Source organism: Mesoplodon mirus, assembly GCF_964341445.2.
Source record: "Mesoplodon mirus genome assembly, chromosome: 16".
NCBI classification, from domain to species: Eukaryota; Metazoa; Chordata; class Mammalia; order Artiodactyla; family Ziphiidae; genus Mesoplodon; species Mesoplodon mirus.
In genome coordinates, this window is record NC_138992.1 from 9,042,277 (window position 1) to 9,069,197 (window position 26,921).

At 47.3% G+C, this 26,921-nt stretch overlaps 1 protein-coding gene across 1 annotated transcript; it reads left to right on the forward strand.

The window, feature by feature from the left end:
- Positions 1–477: 477 nt before the first annotated feature.
- Positions 478–26,560, forward strand: OC90 (otoconin 90; the record flags this gene model as incomplete). The annotated part of the gene is made up of 14 exons (XM_082601097.1): positions 478–523; positions 3,141–3,206; positions 4,506–4,562; positions 6,850–7,024; positions 10,562–10,674; positions 12,601–12,729; positions 12,882–12,923; positions 14,187–14,255; positions 16,595–16,642; positions 18,495–18,548; positions 20,215–20,331; positions 20,964–21,135; positions 23,754–23,860; positions 26,268–26,560. The coding sequence occupies 14 exons, from the start codon at positions 478–480 to the stop codon at positions 26,558–26,560; spliced, it is 1,488 nt and encodes a 495-aa protein (XP_082457223.1).
- Between the last annotated feature and the right edge of the window lie 361 nt (positions 26,561–26,921).

Genomic DNA, 26,921 nt, shown 5'->3' on the forward strand with positions numbered 1-26,921 from the left:
TTGCTCAAAATTCAATTTACAAAAGTCAAACTATAGCGCTTGTTAAATTGCCACCCTTTCCCATTCGTCTGTGAACCACTCACAGGTAAGGTGTGTTTTCCTCACTTTGCTTTCCTGGATCCTTGCAATGTGCCTGACCCATAATAAATGACCATTGATTTAGTGAATAAATAAATGAGACCAGAACTATGTCCTCAAGGAGCGCACAGTGAAGTGTCCATTTTATAGATGGATAAACTGAGTCTCAGAGAGGGAACAGAATCTCCTTACTGTCGTATTGCTAACAAAGCCGCTGGCAAAGCTGGGACAGAGACACTTTCAGGGCTTTCTCTTTTTCCTGCACTGCATTACGGGACAAACAGCTCCTGCAGGGTCTCGTGTCATGGTTTCTGAAAGCACACTTGCCATATTCCACTGACTTCTCTCCCAGGACGTTGTTGCAGCTGATGCCAGGATCCCACTGTTTGCTCTGCTGCCATGATCATGCTTCTGCTCATAGGAATGCTAATGGTCCCGCATGGCGGTGAGTGACGGTATTTTACTGTATTTCTGGCTTAGTATATAACTACATACAATGAACCCTGGGCCGTCTTGTCCAATTCCATCTGATTTGCTTACTAGTAATTTTATCACCTTGCCTAATGAGTGGTGGAAATCAAACATGAATGATAAGCTCGAGGGTTAATACTGATATTAAAGTTGATATTTTGAGCATGGACATGTGGAATGGGGGTAAGTGGGCACCAAGGAGAGCAAAGGGCAAGGGTTAGCAAGGTCCTCTCCACCCGGTATTGCATCTCCTTCCCCGCTGCTCAGGGGCTGCTGTCCCTTGCTTTGCTGATTCCCTTGGAGTGTGTTGGCCTTCCTGACATGCAACAGCTCCCTTGCCCCTTCTGGAGGCATCTCTGGTGTAAAAGCAAACACTTCCAACCCCATATTCGAAAGTTGGGGCCCATGCCACCAAACCTGAAAGCCATCTAAGTAAGCTCCTTGGCAGCCGGGGTAATAATTCCGAGTTCACTTGGGATCTTAGCTGTGAATCTGAGTCTTCTGGCTCCTTCCTATGCTCTTTCTTATTTGCATATTTATGCAGCTAAACATCCCAAATCACTTCTTTCCTTCCTGTAACTGCTTAGGCACTGTCGTTACTGAGATCACTCATTTATCTTGTCATTTTTCTCCTTCTTTTTCTATATTCAGGTAAACTGTGGACCAACCCACTGACCCTCCCCTCTCTGTGGTTCCCTTCCAATCCCAATAGTGACAGTGAAGCAAAGGGAACCCACAATATTATTGATCGTTTATCTTGACCAGGACCTGAGTTAGGAGATAATTCAAGAGGTTTGCATGGCATCCAGAAGCTTGTAGGTTGAAATTAGAATATAACCACTTTCCATAAGATGCAAAGTCTTCCCTTCAAGTTCAAATCCTCCCAAACACCACTTCGGACTTTCCTCTGAGGCAGAGTGGGTCAACCACTTCCAGAATGTGCTGGGCTTCTATTGATTATTTACTTCCTTCATATGTGGCTTTTTTCTTATAAAAGGTTTTGGTCATGACTGGGGTCCCATTGCTAGCACAACTGGGGCTGATGTATCAGCCCCTCCACCTTTCTCAAGAACTTAAGTGGTCTTGATCAAATGATGAGGCTCCTGCCCTCAGGTGTTCAAAGTCTAATGCCAGAGACCCACAAGTAAGGAGACCCTGAGAATCAGCATGAATAGTACCATGGTAGAGGTCACCAGAAGGTGGGAGTGGGCATGAGAGCTCAGAGGGCAGGCAACTAGCCAGAGTCTTCCAACATGGAGGGAGGGAGAGAGGAAAGACTTCCACATGGTATTGTTAAAACTAAGCTTAAATGGTGAGTAGCTGAGCCAGGCTGAGTCATGGACAAAGTACTGCAGCAGAGGACATGGCTTGTGCAAAGGCCCAGGGGTCAGGGGACACTCATGGAACTGAGAGCAATTCAGGATGGTTGGAGTGTGGCATCCAAGAGGGATTGATCCCAGCTGTCCCAGCTCACTACAGTCCCCCAGATATCAACCAGGGGTACAAAATGTACAGGACAGCCACAACAGAAAATTATCCAGCCCAAATATCAATAGTCTTAGGCCGTGAAACCTGCTCTAAGCCAAACAGGGCCAACTGGGGGCATCTTCCTGAATAAAGTTAATCTAACATGCTTCTTTGAAGGCCAACCCTTTGTGGCTTTCAGATTTGCAGCTTTCCAAACAATGTCAAACTTATGGGCCTGACTAAATTGACCACTTTGTGAAGAAAGACAAAAATCTTTCAACATTTCAGGCTACTCACATGCTGCATATAACCTGGCCGGGGAGGGGGGGAGCAATGTGAGCATGGACCAGTCTGTAAGCCCTCTGAGCCTCTAGGGAGCTGGTCCCTGGTTGAACTAAGATTCCAATTCCCATCCATTTGTCCCCATTGCCCTAGGCTGCATCCCCATCCTCCCACCTTGACGAAACACTAACTGAAGTTGGTGGTAATATTTGGGTACTGTAGAAATCATCATTTTTTCCCCAAGCAACATTTCTCAAAGTGCAGATTCTAGGCCATCAACTTTAAAACCAGCCGGGGAGCTTGTTAAAAATATCTATTTCTGAGCCTTACTCCAGACCTGCTGGATCAGACTTGAGTGAGGTTACAAGGATGGTTCCTTTTACTGAGCCTGCATCCCAGGTGAGTTTGATGCTGATAGTCTGGGGGAAACGCCTGTCCTCAGTTATAAACCACTTGGAGTTTGGGGTCCTCTCCATGTCTGTTTTTATTTCCACCAATCCTTCATCTCAAGTAACTCCAAACAAACATGCAATATAAGTTGAAATTGTATGCTTTATATGCAACAACAGCTTCAAGATAAGTCCCCAAATCTCCCCATCCCAAACCAGAAAGTCACTCCCTTAAGGCCAACTAATATAAAACACTGGGTTACCCAGCCACTCCTTTATTTCCTTCAAGAGGTGACCACAGAGATCTGGCACATAGCAGATACCAGAAAAATATGTCTAGAATTGAATTTATGTGCATCCTCATTGCTACCCCGGCCACCACCTCCCAGCTCTAGCCCAGCACTTGGACAGAGGCAGTGTTGGTGCTAACCCTGCTCTCCTCCTCGATTACAGGGGCCCACCCTCTGGACACCCCACATCTTCCATGGGAGCTGCCTCCAGGACTCTCAGAAAATATCAGTAAGCATCCTTTGATCTTTTCTTAGGAGACCTAGCTGGGTAGAAAGCTGTCTAGGGTATCGGCAGAGAAATCGATCCCTTCTGCATAAACCCTAGAGCCATTTACTGCTGTGGCATTTGTAGGTAAAGTGACTTGAATAAGACTCAGAAGCCTCTCTCTCACAGTTTACTCTGGTGTCTGACCCACTGTTGGTCTCTCCTTTGAGATAAAGCACTAAAAACTCTCATCAAAGACACAGGTCAGCTGAAAGGGGAAACTAGAAGAGGGAAGCAAATGGGCTGATGAATGAGGGTTATGTAGTAACTGCATTAAAAGGCCAGATGAAAAGAAAAATATGGTGTATTGCAGTCCTCTGGTTATTAGAAGGGAGGGATCTGTAATTGTTCCTTGGGGTATGGAAGGTTTTCCTGGTGATGGATTATAAATATTTCTCAGGTGGGTTCTTATACAGGCATCGCTGAAGAATAGAATACATCGTGAACTAGCTGGTGAGGTTAACCCTGAGTTAAGGGTTCGTTTCTGACCTTTCAGGGAGGTGAGCTGAGTCAGCCGAACTATTTGTGCAGGCGCCCATGCAAGCTAAGTGATCAGCCCCATCCAGACACAAATGCTAGTGGCCTCTCTCCAAATGGCATCACCCCCATGGGAAGTGCAATGCCTACTAGGAGGTCTTCTTCAGGTAGATATTTAGACTCACAGGCCACACTTGGCTTTTAGAAGGATCAAGGCCAGGAAGCACTGTGTGCCAGCAGGCCATGCCAGCCATTCTTCTTTACCAAGAGGAGCCCTGGCAGCAACCTACACAGTAGCCCAGGAGCCCCTAGGTAACAACTCAGGTACAAGGGAATGGGACTCACATGCAGCAGCCCCAGGACCCGCCCTGGCCTAGAAGCTTCACTCTCCATAGGAGTCAGTATCCCTAGTAACCACCGCATAGGTATAATTTCTAGGATGCCAGAATGGACATGCCCAACTGAATGAGTCATCACGCTGATGGACACCCAAAATGATGACTTCCCACCAGGTGTTTGTAGTTCATCTGATACACCTCACCATCCACAGGCCTTTTTTTTTTTTTTTTTTTTTTTTAACCATTGAGCATTGTTGTCTAGCAACACAGTTCATGGTTTTTATCTTATCAGGTTTCCATGGTAACCGGTGTTACTAGAAAGTTAGCCCAAGGTCAAATCTATCCTTAGAGAAGGGGTTGTACTCACACTTCCCACAGGGGGCGGACAGGGAAGGGAAAGGGGTGGACCTCAAGCCTCTCTAATTTATTTTCTCTTCCTTCCACTTAGATATGACTTTCCTCAATGGGGTGTTTAAAAATGTGGGAGGAGTGGCCGAAATCTTTGGTAAGTTAAATCTGAATTTGCTTTTATCCCCCAGGTGTCAGGGCGTGGGAGGTGTGTGGGAAATCTAAGGAAATTACCAGGGCCTTGGGCTCTGCCCTCTGAGCTCCCACAGCCTCGTCAGCAAGCTCCCAACAATGTGACCCAGGTCCTGATGATTGTAGCAGTGCCCTTTAGTGCACGGTGAGTCACTGAGTTGCCAGGTGGCTTCATTGTCCTTCCTTCATTCATCCTGACCTCAACCTGGCCAGGAGGGGAATGGCATCCCTACTTTACAGGCAAGAAAACTGAGCCAAAGGAGTTAGGGACTTGCCCAAAGCCACACAGCCAGAAGGGACAAGGTCTCCTCTGAGTCCAGAGCTTGGCCCCCTTCCACAAAAGTAGTTTTATGTTTCCTTCTCAACTACTGAATATACATAAAGTTTAAGAAGCGTTCCACTGATCAGTTATATATCTATTATTTGACTGTTAATCGCACGACATTACACTGATTCCCATCACTGATGACTAAAAGTACCCGAAATAAGATGATAGTAAAATGGACGTGAGCAAGGTGACTCTGAACAGCTATGGGATTAGACAATGTTGCACGTAAAACTGCACTTAAAATGTGTGTATGACTAAGTGCAGGTGCCCTGGAAGCTCTTGAATGCAAATGCATGTTTCTATAAACACATACACATACACATAAACCTTAGGGTGGCTTTTTCCATCAGCGTAGAACCATTTATTCATGTTTCTGATAAGACTGTGTGGAAACAAAAGGTGGGAAGGGAAGATTGAATGAGGTAGGAAGAAACCAGCAGAGCAGTGAACGGTCAAGGTGGACGTGGTCCTCACAAACAACTTTGGATCTCCCCAAGCCCCCTACGATGACCCTGTGTGTTGAAATCAGTGCTATGGGGTCACCTCGCTAAGCACCTGACGATCATCCAATCAGAAAGGCAGAGAGCAGAGACTCCCGTCAGACTCTACAACCATGAGTTGTAGAGTCAAAAAGATGGATACTGTTTTCTTGCCAATTTTGTTTGCAAGAGCATTTTTGTTTAGGATAAGTCATTGTTGCTGGTGGATACCTCGGGCGTGTCTCTGACCTTCTATTTCTTTACCCATGAAAGGGAGGTGACAGAATAGCATCTGCCTTACAGGATTAACAAGAAGTTTATGGGGGGAAATTCCCTGGTGGTCCAGTGGTTAGGACTCCGAGCTTTCACTGCCAAGGGCGCGAGTTCAATCCCTGGTCAGGGAACTAAGATCTGGCAAGCCCCATGGTACTGCCAAAAAAAAGCAAAGCAAAGCAAAGCAAACAAACAAACAAACAAAAAACCCAAGAAGTTTATGGGATCATAGACCAAATGAAAGCTTTATAAAGCATTACTCACTCAATCAGTTTTAACTATTGTGCTATTTAAAGTACTAACACACCATTGTAAAGCAATTATACTTCAATAAAGATGTTAAAAATAAAATAAAAAATAAAGTAAAATAAAGCACTTAACACAGTTTCTGGCACATAGCAGGTGCCCGCAAATTATGAGTGTCTGTGCCCCTTCTCTTCCTGCACTGATTTTTACTTCTTTATTGCCAGCACTGTGTCATTAGGGATACATTCAGCAAACTAATAGTGATTAAATAATAAAGACATTTAATGATCTCACATAAGCCATCTGAAGGCACCAGCATTGGTGCAGTAGCTCAACACAGGTATCAGAGACCCAGCAGGTTTGTTCTATATTACCCCACTGCTACCCTGGACATAGTTTTTCAGCTTTAAGCTTGGGGGCCTCATGGCTGCAAGGTGGTTGCTGCAATTCCAGCCAGCATATCCTCCCCATATTCAAGGAAGGAGAAAGGTGTAGCTCAGAAGGGCCCTCTTACATGCCTTTATGCTTTATTAAGAAAGAAATATTTCCCAAAAGCTTCTAACAGACTCATCCTTAGGGTTTTGGGGTCATATTTGGGCTTCATGCTCAGCCCTAGACTAGCCCTTGTCTTGGAAGCATGGGATTACCATGATGAGCTGAGAATGACTATTAAACAGTCCCAGGGACTTGGGGAGGAGGTTACCTTCCCTGAATGCTTTTCAGTTTTGTTGTTTAGGAAGAGGGATGAATGGCTGTCAGGTGGGCAACCAACAGGGACCACAGCTAGTAAACCTGCTTGTCTTCAATTGTCTAGAATTGTCCTAAGTACACAGTAGGTGCTTAGCAGGTGCTAAGGCACCATCCACCCAAGAAGGGGGCTCCCTCCTCAACTCTGGCTCCTGGTGTGCCCTCCTCCCCTCCCCCAGACTGCCTGGGCTCCCACTTCACCTGGCTGCAGGATGTCTTCACCAACTTCCCTGCGCTACTCCAGTTCGTGAATGGTATGAAGTGTGTGGCTGGTCTCTGTCCCCGGGACTTCGAAGACTACGGCTGTGCCTGCAGGTTTGAGATGGAAGGGCTGCCTGTGGACGAGTCTGACAGGTGAGCACGACCAAAACGTGAGCTCGTGGAGACCCGGCTGAGGCTTGGGCGGAGCACAGATGCGGAAAACTCCCTTGGCTTCGTTTGTGTGTGCAGGTGTATGTGGGTGTGTGCAATCAAATTTAAAATATTAGAAGCATCCAAGGTTAGCAAGGATATGGCAAATAGCTACTGGTAGCAGGACGGTCAATTAGGACAAGTTGGTGGTATCTGTTAGAGTTTTATGCATATCACCTATAACCCAGTAACTCCAATTCTGTGCTCCTAAGGGACTCTGTGAGCTCAGGCCCGTTCTTTTACTTCTTTGTGTTCCATTTATTCATCTATTAAGTGGCAGTAAAAATAACACCTACCTCATAGAGTTATTGTTTAGGATTACATGACCAAATGCAAGTTAAAGTGATCGGGATTCTGCCTGGCTTATTAAGTCTTCAAGAGTACTTGTGACAGATCACAATATTAGTAGGGCTGTAGTAGTAGTAGTGAGAGTAGTAATAGTATTGTGGGAGTCACAGTCAGGCTGTAATAGTAGTAGTAATAGTAACAACATCAGTAGTAACAATTGTCTAGGTAGCTATAGTAGTATTAATAGCAATAGTGGTAATAATAGCAGTGACAGCTGCAGCAGTAGTACTAGTAAACGGGTGGTGGTGGTGTTGGTAGTAGTAGTAGTAACAGTAGTAGTAGAACAGTTGTCACAGTAGCTGTAGTAATAGTAATAGTGATAATAGTAGTAATAGCATCAGTACTAACAAAACTGTAATGTGGTGTTGGTAGTAGTAGTAGTAGCAGTAGGAGTAGAAGTTGTCACAGTAGCTGTAGTAAGAGTAATAATAGTAGTAATAGCATCAGTACTAACAAAACTGTACTGTGGTGTTGGTAGTAGTAGTAGTAACAGTAGTAGTAGAAGTTGTCACAGTAGCTGTAGTAAGAGTAATAGTAATAATAGTAGTAATAGCATCAGTACTAACAAAACTGTACTGTGGTATTGGTAGTAGTAGTAGTAACAGTAGTAGTAGAACAGTTGTCACAGTAGCTGTAGTAAGAGTAATAGTAATAATAGTAGTAATAGCATCAGTACTAATAAAACTGTAATGTGGTGTTGGTAGTAGTAGTAGTAACAGTAGTAGTAGAAGTTGTCACAGTAGCTGTAGTAAGAGTAATAGTAATAGTAGTAATAGCATCAGTACTAACAAAACTGTAATGTGGTGTTGGTAGTAGTAGTAGTAACAGTAGTAGTAGAACAGTTGTCACAGTAGCTGTAGTAAGAGTAATAGTAATAATAGTAGTAATAGCATCAGTACTAACAAAACTGTAATGTGGTGTTGGTAGTAGTAGTAGTAACAGTAGTAGTAGAACAGTTGTCACAGTAGCTGTAGTAAGAGTAATAATAGTAGTAATAGCATCAGTACTAACAAAACTGTACTGTGGTGTTGGTAGTAGTAGTAGTAACAGTAGTAGTAGAACAGTTGTCACAGTAGCTGTAGTAAGAGTAATAATAGTAGTAATAGCATCAGTACTAACAAAACTGTAATGTGGTGTTGGTAGTAGTAGTAGTAACAGTAGTAGTAGAACAGTTGTCACAGTAGTTGTAGTAAGAGTAATAATAGTAGTAATAGCATCAGTACTAACAAAACTGTACTGTGGTGTTGGTAGTAGTAACAGTAGTAGTAGAAGTTGTCACAGTAGCTGTAGTAAGAGTAATAGTGATAATAGTAGTAATAGCATCAGTACTAACAAAACTGTACTGTGGTGTTGGTAGTAGTAGTAGTAACAGTAGTAGTAGAAGTTGTCACAGTAGCTGTAGTAAGAGTAATAATAGTAGTAATAGCATCAGTACTAACAAAACTGTAATGTGGTGTTGGTAGTAGTAGTAGTAACAGTAGTAGTAGAACAGTTGTCACAGTAATTGTAGTAATAGTAATAGTGATAATAGTAGTAATAGCATCAGTACTAACAAAACTGTACTGTGGTGTTGGTAGTAGTAGTAGTAACAGTAGTAGTAGAAGCTGTCACAGTAGCTGTAGTAAGAGTAAGAGTAATAATAGTAGTAATAGCATCAGTACTAACAAAACTGTACTGTGGTGTTGGTAGTAGTAGTAGTAACAGTAGTAGTAGAAGCTGTCACAGTAGCTGTAGTAAGAGTAATAATAGTAGTAATAGCATCAGTACTAACAAAACTGTACTGTGGTGTTGGTAGTAGTAGTAGTAACAGTAGTAGTAGAAGTTGTCACAGTAGCTGTAGTAAGAGTAATAGTAATAATAGTAGTAATAGCATCAGTACTAACAAAACTGTACTGTGGTGTTGGTAGTAGTAGTAGTAGCAGTAGTAGTAGAAGTTGTCACAGTAGCTGTAGTAAGAGTAATAATAGTAGTAATAGCATCAGTACTAACAAAACTGTACTGTGGTGTTGGTAGTAGTAGTAGTAGCAGTAGGAGTGGTAGAAGTACTAGTCGTAATAGCGGTAATTGGAGCTATAGTAACTGCAGCAGCAACAGGAGTGTGGAACCAGGAAACTGAACCCACATCCTACCCCTACTCCAGGACCATGTCTACACCTCACTGGTATTATATTTGTGCCCAAATCCAGTGTGATAAAGTGTGTGCTTTCATCTACGCAGACTCCCAGGAGATAGGGAAGGATTCCCATTGGTGGAAGTTGTTTCTGCACCAAAAGGGCAGTTGGTCGTTTCTGGGACCATAAGCCAGCCCGTTGACATTCAGAAAGGGGGAGGCTGATTCTGTTTGGGGCACGGTGCCAGAACCATTTCTGGGAATGTGTTTTCCTTTCAGGTCCTCCCTTACCACTTCCTTTAGTTATTAAAACACCCACAAACCTAGAAGTCAAAGAAATGAAGCAGTAATTCATCCCTGTCTGAATGATCAAAGCATTGATGGCCAGAACTGGCAGAATGGTGGGCCTACCCAGTTTCAATTACTTTACACATCGCAGGTGATGGAGGTGGGAATTTCCAGACTCCTGGAGGATAGATTATTTCCACCTCGAACTTGCATGCCAGATTCCAAAAACAACTGCCATAGTTCATTGAGTGTCAATCACATGACAGGGTCTTTTTAGACATTCTTTTGACTCCCCCAAATTCTTATGAGCTAGGTAATGTGAGAAACTTAGTAGCTTGCCCATACAGCTGCCTGTATGTCTTCTCCTTCACATTGGTTTTCACTGCTTGCTGAATGCACTGCAAGAGCCACCTGACTCCCTTGTTTAGTGTCAGCCTCTCTCTGTGATCAACCTTGACCTTGGCAAGTTACAGAGCTTTATGTGTCTCACTTTTCACATATGTAAATGCTCATAAGAATAATAGCAATTATATTACCTGCTGCATAGGTAATATAATTCAAATTCAAATATCGTGTGTGTGTGTGTGTGTGTGTGTGTGTGTGTGTATACACTAAGTATTTGGAACAGGCCACTGCCAGAAACCAACCAGAGACACAGAATGATCATGTGCTGCCTGCCCCTCTTCTGACCCTAACCCACACTCTCACCCTGACCCTTCCCCATCCTGCCACAGCTGTTGCTTCCAGCATCGCAGGTGTTACGAGCAGGCTGCTGAGATCGACTGTCTGCAAGACCCTGCCAAGCTTAGCACAGATGTCAACTGTGTCAGCAAGAGTATCACCTGTGGTGAGCATCTCCAGGTGTCCCAGGAGGCTGGGCTGAGAAACGACAGCTCAGAGATCGCAGGCCCAGGCTCCCAGGGTCCACCCTCATCATCATCACTGTTGGCAACATCACTGTGTATACTTAGAGCCCTACAAGGGCCAGGTCTATGGCATCTCTACCTTGCATGGAGCAGAGGCACAACACATTCTTTCTGAATTGAAACAGTAGCTGCTCAGCAGGTCATGTGATCTACAATTTTATGCTTGTACCAAGCCCGGGCGCTTGAGAAGAGCAAATAGCTTACGACTTATGCATTGTGTGATTTAGGGGGAATACCCTGACCTTCCACTTAACAACTGGGAACCTCAAAATGGGGAGGAGAAAACCTGCTTCAGAGATTTGTTATAAAAACTAAGTAATGCTTACATGTAAAACCATGTTACATTTTAAAAATGTAAACACTGTTAAGTGTAGAACAGTTAATATGGTGACTGGCATCTGTTGAGAACTCAGTGACAGAAGCTGAGTCCACGAGGGCTGAATAAGGCTGGTGTGGTTGTAGGAATCAGGCACACACGGCGGGTCAAATCTCAGCCCTCCACATCACTAGCTGTGTGACTCCAGGAATTGTATTTCATGTCTCTGGACAATCCCAGCAGAAGAAGTAGAATAGGCAAAGGCACTGAGGGAAGAGGACCATGACAAGCTGGGGTAGTATATTAGGGCACCCTCTCTGAGTGCCTCTTATGTGCCACGGATGTTATACACAGCAACTCTGATCGTCCTCACAACCCTATCAGATGGGGGTCATTATCCCCAGTTTTCAGACAAGGCGAGGAAAGCTCAGAGACATTAAATAACTTGCCCAAAGTCACATAGCTGCTAAGTGGCTAAGGCAGAGTTTGAACCCAGGTTTGACTGGTCCCACAGTCCAGGTCACATGGACTGGCTGGAGTTCAGAGCATCAGGAAGGGTGTAAGTTACAAGGTGAGGAACCTAGTGAACACGAAGAAACATGACTCATTCGTTCACTCGCTCACCTCACGCATGCTGAGCACCTGCACCAAGTGTAAGACGATCACCTACCTGCTGGGGGTACCCTGACCTTCTGGAATTTCCTCTTGGTTGTCAGACACTGAAAATGTCAGAAACAAATCATACGGTATGTTAGATAAGGCTAAGATCTGCAGAAGAAAATAAATCAGAGGAAAGGCATAGGGAGGGCTGGGGTGTGGGCTCCTATTTAAATAAGAAAGTCAAGAGAAGCCTCCTTGGGAAGGTGACAGTTGAGCAAAGATTGAAAGAAGGGATGCCAGCCTGTGGCTACTCAGGAGAAGAGCGGATGGAGGAAGCAGCTGTGGTGGACCCCAGGCTCCGGGTGCCTGGTGTTTCAGAAACAAGGGGGACAGTGGGTCAGAGGTGGGGAGACGGGGGAGGAGTGCAAGAAGGTGAGGTCTGAGAAGGAACAGGGGGCGGTGGCTTTTGAGTGCGGAAGTTGCTCAAAGTTCTGAACACACACACACACACACAAAGGTATAGTTTGACCTGGGCTTGAAAAGGACCGTTCTGGCCCCTCAGTGAGAAGAGGCTGAGCAGCCGGGCAGGAGGCGGCGGTGGGGGGCGGCAGTGAGGTCACTCACATCACCCAGGCAGGGGATGATCAGGGGTGCAGTGGAGATAGGGACGCATGTCAGACTCAAATAGGTTGAAAGTAGCTGGTAGGATGGCCTGGTGGATCGGGTGTAAGTGCGGGGGAAAAGGAGTGCCTACGGCTCCCGGGCTGAGACCACACGGCTGAAGGCACGGAGCTGGCGTGGATGAGATGAAGAAAACTGCAAGAGCATCAGGGCTCTGGGGGCAGAGCGGGAGTCAGTTTTAGAGTCTGACTCACCTCCTGGGATTCCCAATGAGCTCTTCCGGCATGCTCTGCCCTTGCTCTGTGTACAGAGTCCGGGGACGCTTGTGAGCACCTGCTGTGTACCTGTGACAAGGCGGCCATAGAGTGCTTGGCTCAGTCCAGTATCAACTCTTCCCTGAACCTTCTGGACACGTCCTTCTGTCTGGCTCAGCCTCCAGGTAGGAAGATCCGGGCCCTGTATCAGCGGTGGGGATGGCGGTCTGCGGCGGGAGCTGGTATGGGACCAATCGATGCTGCGTTTCTTCAGATGCCAAGTCCAGCACCTTCTAACGTTCTCCAAAACCACTTCTCTAATGTGCTTTCTCTTCAGAGACAACCAGCAGGAAAGAAATGCTGACACTTCTGCCCAGAGGTAAGGTCTTCTCGGGAAGCTGCTCTTGTTTGGACCACAAGGCTCTGGCTACTGATGGGAGTGGGTGGATACACCTCCTCCACCCGGTCTGCCTCACTGAAGCTGGAGTGACCCATGGCACTGAAGACATGCCCACATCCCCCAGCCGGAGACGCCATTACTTCTGATAAACTCAGTTCACACCCAAAGTCAAATGGCCCTTTCTACATAGACAGGTGTGAATTTAATCCAGTTAGGACGGACACCCCAGGTTCCTTCTTTCGGCCTTTAGTTGTAAGCAGGACAGGGTCCAGTGCTCAGATGGGGCAAGGCCACTCACGGCTGGGGGCGCTCCTGGCCACTGAGGCCTCCCGGGAACAGACCGGCTGTCCCCCTCCTGTGCCCCCCAGAGCCTGCAGCACAAGGAGCTGCTTGGATCCAGGTGACGCTCCTTGAAGGGGAAGCTGTTTTCTCGTGTGTCACTTTTCAGGACAGGGTAGCCTCCTTATAACCGTCTACTGAGCTAAGCAAGGGATGATTCTGACTCTAAAGCATGCATCTTATGAAAAAAGGGAGAGTTCAGTTTATGCCCACCATTCCTTGTCTGCCAAAGGTCCCACGATCTTTCAGTCCCAATACTGTGGGTACCCGGGGATGGGAAGTCCGAGGTGCACCTCGGCCAACCATCCCTCCTTTCCCGGGGCCGGGCCCTCTTCCTCGGAATTAGCAGTGCAGTGTTTGTTGAAGAGGAAGCCGATATGGCTGTGTGTGCATGGATGCAGGTGTGCCCGTGCCTCTGAGTGTGTATGGGTGTGTGCACGTGTGGGTTTGTGTATGGGCATGTGTAGGCTGACGTGTGTGTATGGCTGCGTGTGTGCACGTGCGTTGTACCTCTATGGACTTTCTGAGTCAGCGCCCTTTTCTCTCTGCCATCTGCCTTCCCTTTGAACACAGGTCTTCTCAAATTGGGACCACACTCCATAGGCACAAACCTTCGGAGTTTGCAGCCCTTTCGTCGCCACAGCCTGTGTCCAATGGTGTCGCCTTCCCCACCAGAACCCAGCCCTGGCTGGAGTCTCTCCCGAGGGGGGGCCTTGCTGGGCACCCCTGTGTCCTGGGCGGTGTGCGAGAGGCAGAGGTATCCCGAAGCAGGACAAGCAGCCCTTCTGGGAACATCTTTTACAGCCTCCTTATCCTCCTGCCTCACCCGGCCATCCAGCCTGTCCTTGGGGACCCTTGGCACTTGCATCCCTCACTCGTTGCTCTTGGGGGCTCTTTTTACAGTGGTTCCTGTGGAGCCCACGGACTCCAGCCTGACGGCCCTCTCAGGAGAAGATGAACACAGGGGGACTGGTATGGAACCCAAATATCTGTGGGTTGTTTTTTTTTTTTTTTTTGTAGAGTAGCTTTATTTATTTTCTTTTTTTAAATTTTATTTTTTATTGGAGTATAGTCGATTTACAATGTTGTGTTAGTTTCAGGTGTACAGCAAAGTGATTCATTTATACATATACATATATCCCTTCTTTTTCAGATTCTTTTCCCATGTAGGTTATTACAGAATATTGAGCAGAGGTCCCTGTGCTCTACAATAGGTCCTTGTTGGTTATCTATTTTATATATAGCAGTGTGTATTTGTTAATCCCAAACTCCTAATTTATCCCCCCTCCACGTTTCCCCTTTGGTAACCATAAGTTCGTTTTCAAAGTCTGTGAGTCTCTTTCTGCCGTGTTTTGATGTGCCAGCTGCCTGCTTGCTGGGATTATCTCCCTTAAAATGCTCCCTGCCTGGGCTTACAATGGAACTGCCTCAGGAACATTCTAGAACCCCTCCTACTTCCTTTTGACTGCCAAATCTCTTCTCTACTTGCTCAGCTTTCTCCCACACTCCTAGTCCCACCTTAGGAGAATTGTCAGCTAAAACCCCGCCCTCGACCATCTGACATTGAACTTCAGATCAACAACACATACTTTGTTAATATAAGTATGTCCCAGGATTTGCATGGGACTTACTTCTACTAAAATTGTATCTTTTGTTCATGCGAAATCCAAATTGAACTGGGCATCCTGGATTTTTATTTGCTAAATCTGGCAACTCCTCACCTCAGGGAGATCACGCTGCACACCCACCGCCCTACAAGTGTGTGCGTTGCTCTCCTCTGCTGTTGCTGCTGCTGCTTCTGCCAGGTTAAAAGCAGAGGCTCATGTGTTCACACCCAGCCATCCTCCAGGTCCAAGGGCACGTCATCCCCAACAGCTTCCAGACAGCCCGTGCCTTGGAGAGCAGGTCCAGAGAAAAGAGGAAATGGCACCAACACCAAACCAAAGCTCCACCATACGCCCCGCTTCCAACCGGCAGCCATTCCCAGCAGGACTGGCAGTGGCCATGTCCCTTCTAAGTTGAGGATAAGCTACGGGCTTCACGGCCCCACCCAACAACCACAAAATAACCCCAAATTCGTACATTTTCCACTTTCTTCAGCCTGAACCATCATCCCTTTGCGGCACAACCCTGGAAAAGACTCAAAGTAAATAAGGTTCCTCAACGAGTCTAGAGTCTAACGGGAGGAAGTGAGGGGATACACTCTCACCTTCACTCCCCAACACACACGGACTCGCCCCCTCACATCCATGACCTAGGCAGTGACTGCAAATGCCCTCAGAGGAGGGGGCAGCCTGAATGCGGGATCAAAAATCAATCACGCAGGTGCAGGTGGGACAGTTTGTGAGGAAAAGATCTGGGGTTCGTAGTTGTTCTCACCATTATGGGATGAAATTATGTTTTGGAGTCAGGCAGATTTGGGATGGATTCCCTGCTCTCCTGTTTTTCATCTGTGTGACTTGGGAAGCGTGGTTTAAGCTCTTTAAGCTTTAACTTCCCCTTTGCATAAAGCAGGTATCAGCAATTTTTTATGTTAAGGGCCAGATAGTAAATATTTTAGACTTTGTGGACCAGAGGATCTCTGTCGCAACTACCCAACTCTGTCATTGCAGCAGAAAAGCAGCCATAGACAATCTGTAACTGGATGGGTGTGGCTGTGGTGCCAATAAAACTTTATTTACAAAAACGGGCTGAGGGCCGGGCCATAGTTTACCAATCCCTGGAAAGGGATGATTATCCCGGTCCATTGTGGTGACTGGAGAATGAAACAGAGCATGGGAAGATTCTGGGCCAGCATCTTCTTCCAAAAATTCTAGTGTGACTATAAAAAACCGCACACAATGTCAAATCACATGCAGGATACTGGACAACTTGCCTAAAATATATAATCTCATGTAATGCTCATACAACCCTATGAAATAATTGCTGTAACCTCCATATTTAGATGGTAAATTGAGATGGAGAGAGAAGTTGTCCAAGCCCAGAGCTGGGTGGTAGGGCTGAGATTGGAGGCCGCCACTGTCTCCATCCTTACTTCTAGACCTAAACTCCCTCTTCAGCTGCCTTCCCCAACAAAGCCATCCCAACCAGGGGAAATAATGGTCCTTTCTCCCAAAGAGGTCATTTGCTGGTCTCTTTGCCTAAACACAGGACTGGCTCTTATCTGGCCTCTTGTCCACTGAATTGGGAAGTAATGGAGCAACAACATCCAGACATAGTCTGATCAGATTGCCACGGGCCTTCTCTCCTCTGCCCAGCTAAGGTGCTGAGTTGGGATGGTAATTGAGATGGTAATTGGTTTCTTTTCACAGTGGCAGCTGAGACCAGAGCAGCCCGACTGACCATTCTCTCCAGGACAAGTAAGCAGAGGGGCTACATAGGAGGACAGCAAGAAACCCAGTGGAGAAATGTCATCTAAATATTTGTGTTCAGTTCTGGTGACCAGTTTTTGACATGGCCTGGAGGAAATATTATTATACCCATTTTGCAGATTATATCAGAAACGGGGGCTCTGGGAGGTTAAAAGCTCCGTCATTCAGCAGTGACTTGCAGACTGGTTTCTAACCCCAGACTTCATTCAGGCTTTCTGTTATACAATAGTGATTCACAGAGCACAACCTCCTACTTAAAAATATCTAGACCGAGATGTCATCAGAAGAATTAACATATTTACTTTGCTTGTGGTCATTAACAACCATGGCTCCTTTATTAATAAGTATAAATAACAGATAATAACGGTTTACTAATACTAAGAGTGACTAAATATACAAACGATTCCTTGCTTAATAGGCAGTGACACTGTTGAGGACCTCCGATGTGTCGGCGGGTTCCTAGGCCCCTATGCGCCTTCTCTGAGTTAATCCTCCCTCATCCTAAAGGCCTGTTGTTATACCCATTTTACAGATAAAGGAGGAGCTCTGAGAGGCGGGGTCATTTCCCCAGGGTAGTACAGCTTAGTATTCCTTTAGTTCTGAATCTGTACATTCTGCCTTTGACGAGACCCATCTGCCCCAGCTTAGAACTGCCAAGATGTTCTCTCTTTGCTGAGCATTCGTGTCCACATCAGGAAATTTCAAAGCCTGATTTTCACATAACATCATCATAAACTTGGTCTATGGCACCTTGAAGTTAAGGCAGTTCCTTCCTTTCCAAAGTATTTTGGAGTTCCCACCTCTAGCTCTCTGGGGTACAGCCAGAAGGGAAAGAGTAGCCTAGCATAGTGGTTAAGTGGGTCAACTTTAGCCAGGTGGCCCAGGTTTGCATGTCACCATTTCCTGGCTCTGTGACCTTGAGCAAGTGTGTCCCCTTTCTCATTTGTGAATGAGGGTGAGCATAGTACTAACTCACGGGGTTGTTACTGAGTTACTGTAATCGAAACACTTAGTGCTGTCTATGGCATGTAGTAAGTCTTTGTTCATTCTGGCTGCTATAACAAAGTACCACAGACTGGGTGGCTTATAAACAACAGTCATTTATTTCTCATGGTTCTGGAAATCCAAGATCAAGATGCCAACATCATCAAGTTCTGGTAAGAGTCCACTTCTTAGTTATGGACAGCTGGCTACCTTCTCACTGTGTCCTCACATGGGAGAAGGGATGAGGGAGCTCTCTGGGGTCTCTTTTATAAGGACACTAATCCCATCACAAGGGATCTGCCCTCATGACCTAATCACCTCTCAAAGTCCCATCTCCAAATGCCATCCTATTGGGGGTTAGGTTTCAATATATGAATCTGGGTGGGGGGGAAACACATACTCATTCTATAGCATACTAGAAGCTTAGTGACTGTTAAACAGCAACAAATTCATTTCACAAAGAAACCAGGGCTCAGCAGCCTTCCTGGAGCCACACCACAAGCAACTGGAATCACACAGTTCTGCTGCCTTCTTCTCCTCTGTTCAAAAAATGTGATTTTTATTTGTTTATTTATTTTCATTCAAATTCTGGAGAAGTCTGCTTTCTCAAAGTATTTCAACAGACTCACCTGCTTCCAGCATGACATGTTGTGGCTGTGTTTACCAGCAAGCCTGAGTCTGGGGTTTTTTTAGCTCAGCAGGGACCCTGCCCTCACCAGCTCTCCTGGGAGGCGACCAGGGGCACAGCAAGAAGCACGTTGCCTCCTGGGCTCAGTGGGATGGGAGCTGCCTCTGGAGACCAAGATGGGACAGACTGGAGCTAATGCTTACTCCCTCTCTCTTCTTCTGGGGCCAGAACCAGGCCAAGTCCAGGAAGACACAGAAGATGCAAGGGCCACACCTTCTCCAGGTAAGCATGCTCAGCTTTGTATACGTTGTATATATTGTTGTCCCCCATATATTTATGAAATCTAGTGTGTTCCCTGGAATGAAAGAAATCATTGAAGCCAATTTACTTTTATATCCCCCAGCCCAAAATTAGACAAGTGCAATCAGAAAATAGATCCATTAGTAGGAAGATACTGAAACCTACCTGCTAAAGAGATGCACTTAGAAAAATATAGAAAACTGTACTTAGTTGTCTATTTAAATCCACATTATAAAAATAGCTACTTCTAATATGTGAGGATGCTTTCTTCCAGTCTGCCCCAACCCACAGTGAGCACATCTGTGAACATAAATAAAATGACTTTGAGATCACTTGGCAGCCATGGTTTTGCAGTCTGCGTTGTAGCACTTTATACAGTGAGATAATATTCCCCTGACATGAAAGATTTTTCTGTAACATGATTTTTAGAGGCTGTGCAATGGTTTCTTGTATGGAATCCTATAAATTGTTTAACCAATTATTTCCAACATGTGTTATTATAAATAATAGATATGCACTTTCTTTATGCCTATCCACTTCTGATAAATGCCTAGAAGGTGAATTGCTGGATAAAAGGTATAATCATTTCAGGGCTCTCAATATGTTGCCAAATTGCCCTGGAGAAAAACTGAACCAATTGACATTCCTCTGCACACGCCAGGGGCCAATAGTGCCTACTATTATTTAAAAACAAACAAACAAAAAACCTGTACCCATTTTTAATAGAAAATAAAGATAGCTCATTATTTCCCACTGTTCCCTCTGATTCACCTTTGGGGGCTTGGAGAGCTGGGCAGGATACTAAACCTAGGAGACTGAGGTTATGACAGGACTACTAGAGGGCTGCTTCTAACCCATCAGGACCAGTGCTGAGCAAGCTGAGCCAGAAGCCCAGGTGTATGAAGCAAACCAATATGGTGGATTTGGGGAAGGACTGCAAGTCACAGGCCCAGGTCTTACCCAGAGCTCTGGGAGCTGAGCCTGGGTCAGCAGATGAGTGGGCACGGGGCCTGCCGAGGCTCCCTTGGTCTGGACCACACTGGGCTGGAGATCTGGCCTGTGGGTTGGAGACCTCCCTGCCTCCAGCCAAAGGAGCTGGTGGGACTGAGGTCTGAGAGCAAAGGGAGATCCAGACAGTGCCAGGGAGCCTGCCTGGGGCAGGCAGAGCCACATCACAGGCAGCCTTGACAGCCATGGAGGGGACCTTGCACTTAATTCTGAGTATGAGGAGAAGCTGATGCAGTGCTTTGAGGAGTCTGCATTACTGAGCACTGTGAGTTGGCGTAATCGCTCCACCATTCTTTTTATCTCTTCACCCGTGAGTATCATAATGGACCTTCACTTGGCAGGCTCATGATGGTAAACACAGCACAAATATAGGCCTGAGAGGCGATGACTTTTCTCGCCCACGAGATGCCATCCAGGTGGTCTAGCCTGGGGTCCTGTCAGTTTTAACGTTATCGTAGGAAATCTGGAAATTCTCACATAGTGTCCGTGGATCCCTGAGGCTCTGCCCTGATACCTGCAGACCCAGTTTGAAGACACTCTCCCGATGCTCTGTCTGCATTTGGCCCTGACTACTGGTCCATCTGCAAACCTCTTCTTGAACCACTTTTCAAATATGGACCATAAAGGTATGTGTTTTCAGGGTCTGCAGAGATTGTTGCCACAGCTAAAGGTGTAACCGTCGTCCCTGCCGGCATTAAATCTTTGGGGTTGGCTGTGTCATCCGTCAGAAGTGGTCCTGAGGGGACATCTAGAAAAGGTGAGCAGAAGCAGGCAGAGATGTCTGTGCTCTCCCGGCCTTGGGATCCTCTAGTGAAGTCCTTAACCAAGCCCCTTCGGCTACCGCATCGTACTGTGACTGTCCCACTTGGTGCCACTAGGGGGCGCCATCCCTCCTGCCGCTTGAGCACTTCGATTCTCAGAGAGGGCAGATGAGTCTGCAGCCATCAGCTGCTGGAGGCCGAGCCGGGGAAAGGGACCCCTGACCGAGGGCTCTTGTCGCTCTTACTGGCCCTGAAGGAAAGAGCTTGGCGTCATGCGCAGCATGGTTTGCTGGAAAGAATGAAACACGTGGGTTTGGATGGTTCTCCTCCTTGGCTGTCCTCCCTCGGGTGCCTTAGCAAAGGCCCCACACCGGCAAGCAGCCACAGCCAGTGGGACACAGGAGGACTCTGCTCAGGCCTGGGCAAGCCCTCCACGCATGCAAGGCTCTCGAGAGGGGGGCTGGGGAGGGCTCCGGCTTCGTGGTGCTTCCCCCTCTGAACTGAGGACAGTGGAGTTTGCACAGTGGACTTTCGCCTGGCTTAGCACAACTTGCAGGCTGAGGAGGAGGGGAGAGGAGAAGGAGGGCAGAGAGAGAGAGAGAGACAGAGAGTCCTTGTTTCTCATCAGCCTGTGACAGGTTCACCTTCCTGCACCTGGGAAGCGGGGACAACACTTGGGTGATGCCACAGCTTGGAGAGATGCTCTTTTGTCTGACATCCCGGTGCCCGGAGGAATTTGAATCTTACGGCTGTTACTGTGGGCAGGAAGGACAAGGCGAGCCCAGGGACGCTCTGGACAGGTACGGCCGGGCGAGGATGGCGGGTGGGCGGTGTTGATGCTGCTGCAGCGAGAGATGATAGCCTTCCTCGATGTCGGACATCGCTTCGGGCTCACAGAGAGCTCGCCGAGTGGCGTTATTTCACTCAGGAGGGCTTGGTGCCATTATGGTCCCATTTTCCTGATGAGCAGTTGAGGCTCCAAGGCTGACCTGTCTGAGGTCCTTCGGCTACAAAGGGGCAAAGCCGGGCAGACCCAGATCTTTTGATTTGGTCTAGAGCTCCACCACGAATACTGCCCAGCTGCTCTAAGAGGGTCAATCTGCAAAGACACTTCAGAAGACCCCAAATCTGCCTATTTTGCAATGAGCAGCATGTAGAATTGGGGTCCCTAGTTGATTTGCTCTGCCGGATGACACACTGAAATGAGCCTCTCAACAACTTTTAAGTGTCATTGTCAAATTTTTTACCTACTGTTCTTGGAAGAATTTTCACTGACCTCATGCATTCATTAATTGATTCCTTCATTTATACAGGCATGCAGCCTACATTTGTTGTGCTTTTGCTCTGTGTTGGGCACTGTGCTAGGTGCTGGAGACGTAAAAATGATTAAACCTAAACAAGCGGATTAAAACAAACTGCCTCTGCCCCATAGGACCTTGCTGAGTGAAAGAGATGGACAATTCAACAAAGTACCACCCGCTGTAACAAATGCAGTGGGGACACAGAGGAAACAATGGGGATCTCAGCCTGGAGATGAGTTAGAGGAAGATTCTGAGAGCAGAACTGATCAGGTTTAAAGACTGATTGCATGTGAAAACTCACCCAGTTCACGGCCAGTTAGAGCTCTAGTGAAATTGTGTACGTCTGCCTCCGATGTTGGGCTTGCCAGGGGAGAATCAACAACGATAGCTGAGAGTGAAAAAGACGAGTCTTACTGTAGTTAACACAAAGGATACAGTACTGGTAGGAATATGGAACATGTCCACTGCAGGTCACGTGGCGTCTGCATGGCTGTATGACTCACACACCCACCTACCTCCACAGTAGCTCTCCTGTCTCCACCGCACAGTCATCCCGCCCCATCATCCAACCTTTGCAGGGCATTCTGGGAAATCAGGGGCTCTGCTGCCCAGGCAGACTTCAGAAAATTTACCTCCCACCAGGTGATACTGAAGGAGTTTTTATTCTAGCAAAGTGTATAGCATACTGTGGAATCACTGTGTTTTCATCATGGGGCTTGACAACATGCCCTCTACTCTCCAAGACAGAGAACAATTTAAGGATTGTTCCTGAGTCCACAGCACTCAGTGAGATAAGGCAAAAGAGAAATCTAGGTAGCAGTAGTCACTGTGTTCCGCTGAACCCCATGGAAAGAATATGCGGGTGCTGTTGAAGAGGCTTCCTGACTACGGACCATATTTTTGACCAGGCAGCAAGTGAGCTATGATACAGCTTCCTTGACATCCTTTAGGAGGAAATGGAAAAATGGAAAGCCATAGCCTTGACCAAGGAAGGGTTAGTCAAAATGATATTATTTACTGCAACGGTGTCTTTTCCAAACCATGCATACTTTATATTCTGGGACATTTGAATGGTTTTCAAGGGTAGTTGGATCATATATGATTTCTGATTCACTGAGTTTTGATTTTAACTATTATATTAACTATCCACCGCCACCCACGCCAGCCGAATGCCACACAAGATAGTGGCTCGGCTGTCATAACAGCAGAATGGGGGCTGCAGTTCTCATCTCACACAGGCTAATGTGATGTGAGAGGTGGATTGTACCTCCTCCGACTGCTGGCACCATGGAATGGGTGGTGAAGCCCATACGTGGCCAAGCACAAGCACTACCAAAAAGCCACAAAGTCTGCCTGATCCCGGCTCTGGCTGTGGTCTCCAGGACCAAGTGAGAGTGATTAAAGGACAGGGGAGAGTTGAAAAGAGAGGATTTAAGGAGCAATTGTAGCCCCTATTGGTTGGAGTCATCACAAGTTCCCTCGGGATGTCCATCAGCTGGTGGGGGGGACACTGGCTTTATCAGGCCAGATGGGTGGGTCTAAAAAGCAAGAACATGATCCATTCTCATCTATTTCCTGAGGTCTTTCTCTTTGCTGGACACCTTCCTAGATGCAGTTCTTTATTTACGTTCGAGATAGTTACCCTGTTTTCTTTTAAGGCTATGGACAAAGAGGGTACCTTATGGATGTGAGATTAACCGTTCTATTATGTAAAAGGTTGGAGGGAGTGGGTTATTTCTACCCATATGGTATGCTAGAAGTGGTACCCCTTCCTCAAGACTCTTTACTTCCATTTTTTGGAAAATTATTGTAATAAATATGCAAGTCACCCATCTTTTCAGTCAACAGAGTCACAATAAAAACACCAAGTTTTTTAAAAAAGAGTAAGATAAATCCAGTGTGATGGACACTGCCTTAGATGTGGCATCCTTGTGCAGTCCACAACCTGAACAACCATACATGGTGGCCCTTGGGATGTATATAAATCAGTCCAGTGGCGCTGGAAAGGAGGCACTGGTTTCTCTCATCAACATAGGGAGTATGGGATAAGCAGGCCTGGAGGGAGTTCTGGGGACAGCTGGGGGCTCTGGGCAGTAAGCGATTTTCCTTGCTCTTAGGTGCTGTTTGTCCCATCACTGCTGCCTGGAGCAGGTGAGAAGGCTGGGCTGCCTGCTCGAGAGGCTTCCTCGGTCACCAGCGGTATGCGTGGATGGTACCCCCAAGTGTAAGTGCTATGAGCCAGCATAGTGGCTTGTTCTTTCGTTCAAGTCAGCATCAGGGCCGCAGCTCATCTTATAGATGCTTTCCCAAGCACCTGTTCATCTCTAATGTGATTTAAAACGTTGCTTCACTTTGAGGCACACATTAGTACCCCTGTTCCACTGAGGAGGGGACTCAAGTTCAAGAGGCTAAGTCAGCTGACAAAAGTCACAGAGCCAGTAAGAGCAGACGGGGAATAATGTCAGTTACCCATGCTTACCGAGCGCTTCCCATGTGCTCTTCCGAGTTTTTCGTGTGTATTAACAGAGTTCATCCTCACACCAACCCTATGAGGTAGCAGCATGAGACTGCCCATTTTACAGAGGCGGCGACTGAGGTCCAAGACCACACAGGTAGAAGGAGGGGACGGAACTGGGGCTGGAACTGTGAAACCAGAGCCTCAGACCCAGAACCGAGTCTCCCCTGTACCAGTGGGTCTCTTTTCCTGAGAAGCAGAACGCTTTTCCCAAGTGAGGTCCCCTGAGGAAGCCCATAAAAAGGGGAGTGTCTCTGGCTGAAGGAAGAGGTGGGCCTGCATCTCCACTCCTCCCAGGTGTGGAAGCCGGAGGTGCCTCCATGGCCATTCAGGGCCGGGGGTGGGGGTGGGGGCAGGGGGGAGGGGGGACATTTGGAAACAGCCCCACCCTCAGGAGCCTCACCCTGTTGGGCTTGCTGTACAACTGGCTTCATCTCCATTCTCTGGCTGCACGTCCCCGTGTACATCAGTGGATGTATTTCCCTTACCCTTTTCAGTTTAAAAGGAAATGGTCCCTATAGCATTTCTCAAGAGCCCTGAGAGGGTTTGTCTCACTCTCACTTTTTATCTGGGGAAGCCCCAGGCTGAGGCTTCAGTGCCACCTCCTCCCTCGGCCTCCAGGAATCCCGGCCTTGGAGGATCGTGGGTGCCTCTCACCTCCCAGGAGGGAGCTCTGTGCTTTACATGTCACTTACTCATTCATTCATCCACCCAATTATCTGCTTATCCAAAAAAGCTCCATCGGGACCTAGGAACACAGTGAACAGACATGATCCCTGCCTCAAACTGCTCACAGCGCGGAAGGAAGAGAGACAAGCAAGGGACTCTTCTATTATCATTAGTATTGCTACGAGGTGGTACAGGTGAAAGGGGTTTTGAGCCCGCAGAATACGGCAGCCAGGATGGGAGAATTTGGGACAAGTTAGAAGGGCAGTGAAGGAGGTTTTCCAAGAGGTTAACAGGTTCCCAGGTGGCCGCGCTGGGTGTGGGTGTTCCAAGAAAAGGGAAGAGAAAGACTGTGGCCTTTGGGAAACTCTTGGCAGTTTGGGAACGACACGTGATTCTGTATTTCTGGAAGAGATAGCGGGAGTCGCGGGACCATGGTGATGCAAGGTGAGGCCGGCGAGACAGGTACCAGATCACAAAACCAAGGCTGAAACATTTACATTTTGTCCTCTAGCGGGTGAGAAGCCAGGGGTGGGTTTAGAACCATCCCTCTGGTCTCACTGAATCCAGGAAGGTTGTGTGTGTCGTTCGAACTCCTACAGGGCTTCCGTGAACTGGTTCCGACCCTCTGTGAGCCCTGAGCACCGTGTCCTGTAGCAGCAGCAGGTGTCGGGTTGTGAGAAATGAGGGCATCTCGGAGCCTGCTCCGGGCCACCCCACATAAGGCACAGGGGCCCAAGCGCAGAGCTGCTCTGGGGAACAGGCTCAGGTCTGGGTCCACTCTGCTCTTCCATGTCTCCTCTTTCTGCTTCCTGCTGTGGAGATGCAACGAGTATGTCTGGGGCTGATGTGAAGGCCAGGGTAGGAGATGTGGAGGGTCAGTGTGATGAGAAAAGGTCTGGTTGTTCTGGTTGATGAATACTTCGCGGTAGATCAGACAAAAAAACATTAAACGGACCAAATACGTCTTTGAAAACCACAGACGAGGATAACGTTTGTGGAATGCTTGCCTATGTCCGAGCACTTTCAAATACATTATTTCCTTTTAATCACACGCGTGTTCTGCACGCCAACCCACACTACATGCAATTGAAACCTTCAAGAAATAAAGTAGGGTCACCAGACTGAGCAAATAAAAATACAGATAGCAAAACTACATGTATTTCCACTCTGAGAGTAAGACCCATAGGGTGGGATTCGATGGGAACCCACAGGAAAGACACTCCCTTTAGCCAGAGGGGCTGGAGGAAGCTTTCTGGATGGGGGATGCCGGGTGGATTCCTGATGGACGAGTATGCACTAACCAGGAGGAGAAAGTTAAGAATATTCCCAGTAGAGGACTCAGTGGACGCAGGACCAAGAGGTTCAGGATGGAGCCGGGGAGTACAGGGCGGAAGGGGCAAGCATCCTGCGGCGTCTCAGGTCTGCTACTCTCTTCTTGCCCCCTAAGGTGTAGGGCAGAGCCTGTGTGAGAAGCTGCTTTGTGTCTGTGACCAGACAGCGGCTGAATGCCTGGCCTCTGCCTTCTACAACCAAAGCCTCAAGTCACCCGGCAGACAGGAGTGCCAGGGCCACCGGCCGTCCTGCGAGGACGGCAGGATTTCAGCTTCGTCCCTTGGCTCCAGCTCTGAGGAGAACAGCGTGGAGGCCCCGCCCCCCAGGGAGGGCCTGAGAAGAACCAGAAGATTCCTGGGGAAGTCACTTGGTCTCCTGGGGACCAGGCCACAGCGTGGCCCCAGATAGATTCCCAGAGAAAATGACCATCACACCCTGTCGTTCTGTTCCTCCTGCGACTGTAACCTCTCTGGGCCCATCTCCATCCTCTCTGTCCTCAGCAGAGGCTCAAAGGGGGGAGAGGCGGGAAGACCCTTGCACATGTGCATTGTGATGTTTGTCAGCTCACATCCGAATGTGTCTTTGGAGAAGGCAAACGAGGGGGTGGCTATATGTTTCCTGGAGTGCACTGTAGGGGCTCAATAAATATTCCCATCAACGTTTCTTTGTCTGGTTTGGTTTTGAAGATGCTGGTACATGAATAGATGGCAAAGGTGAGATGGCAGAGGAACGGAGGGGGAAAAGGTATCTTCACTCCCCAATCACTGAA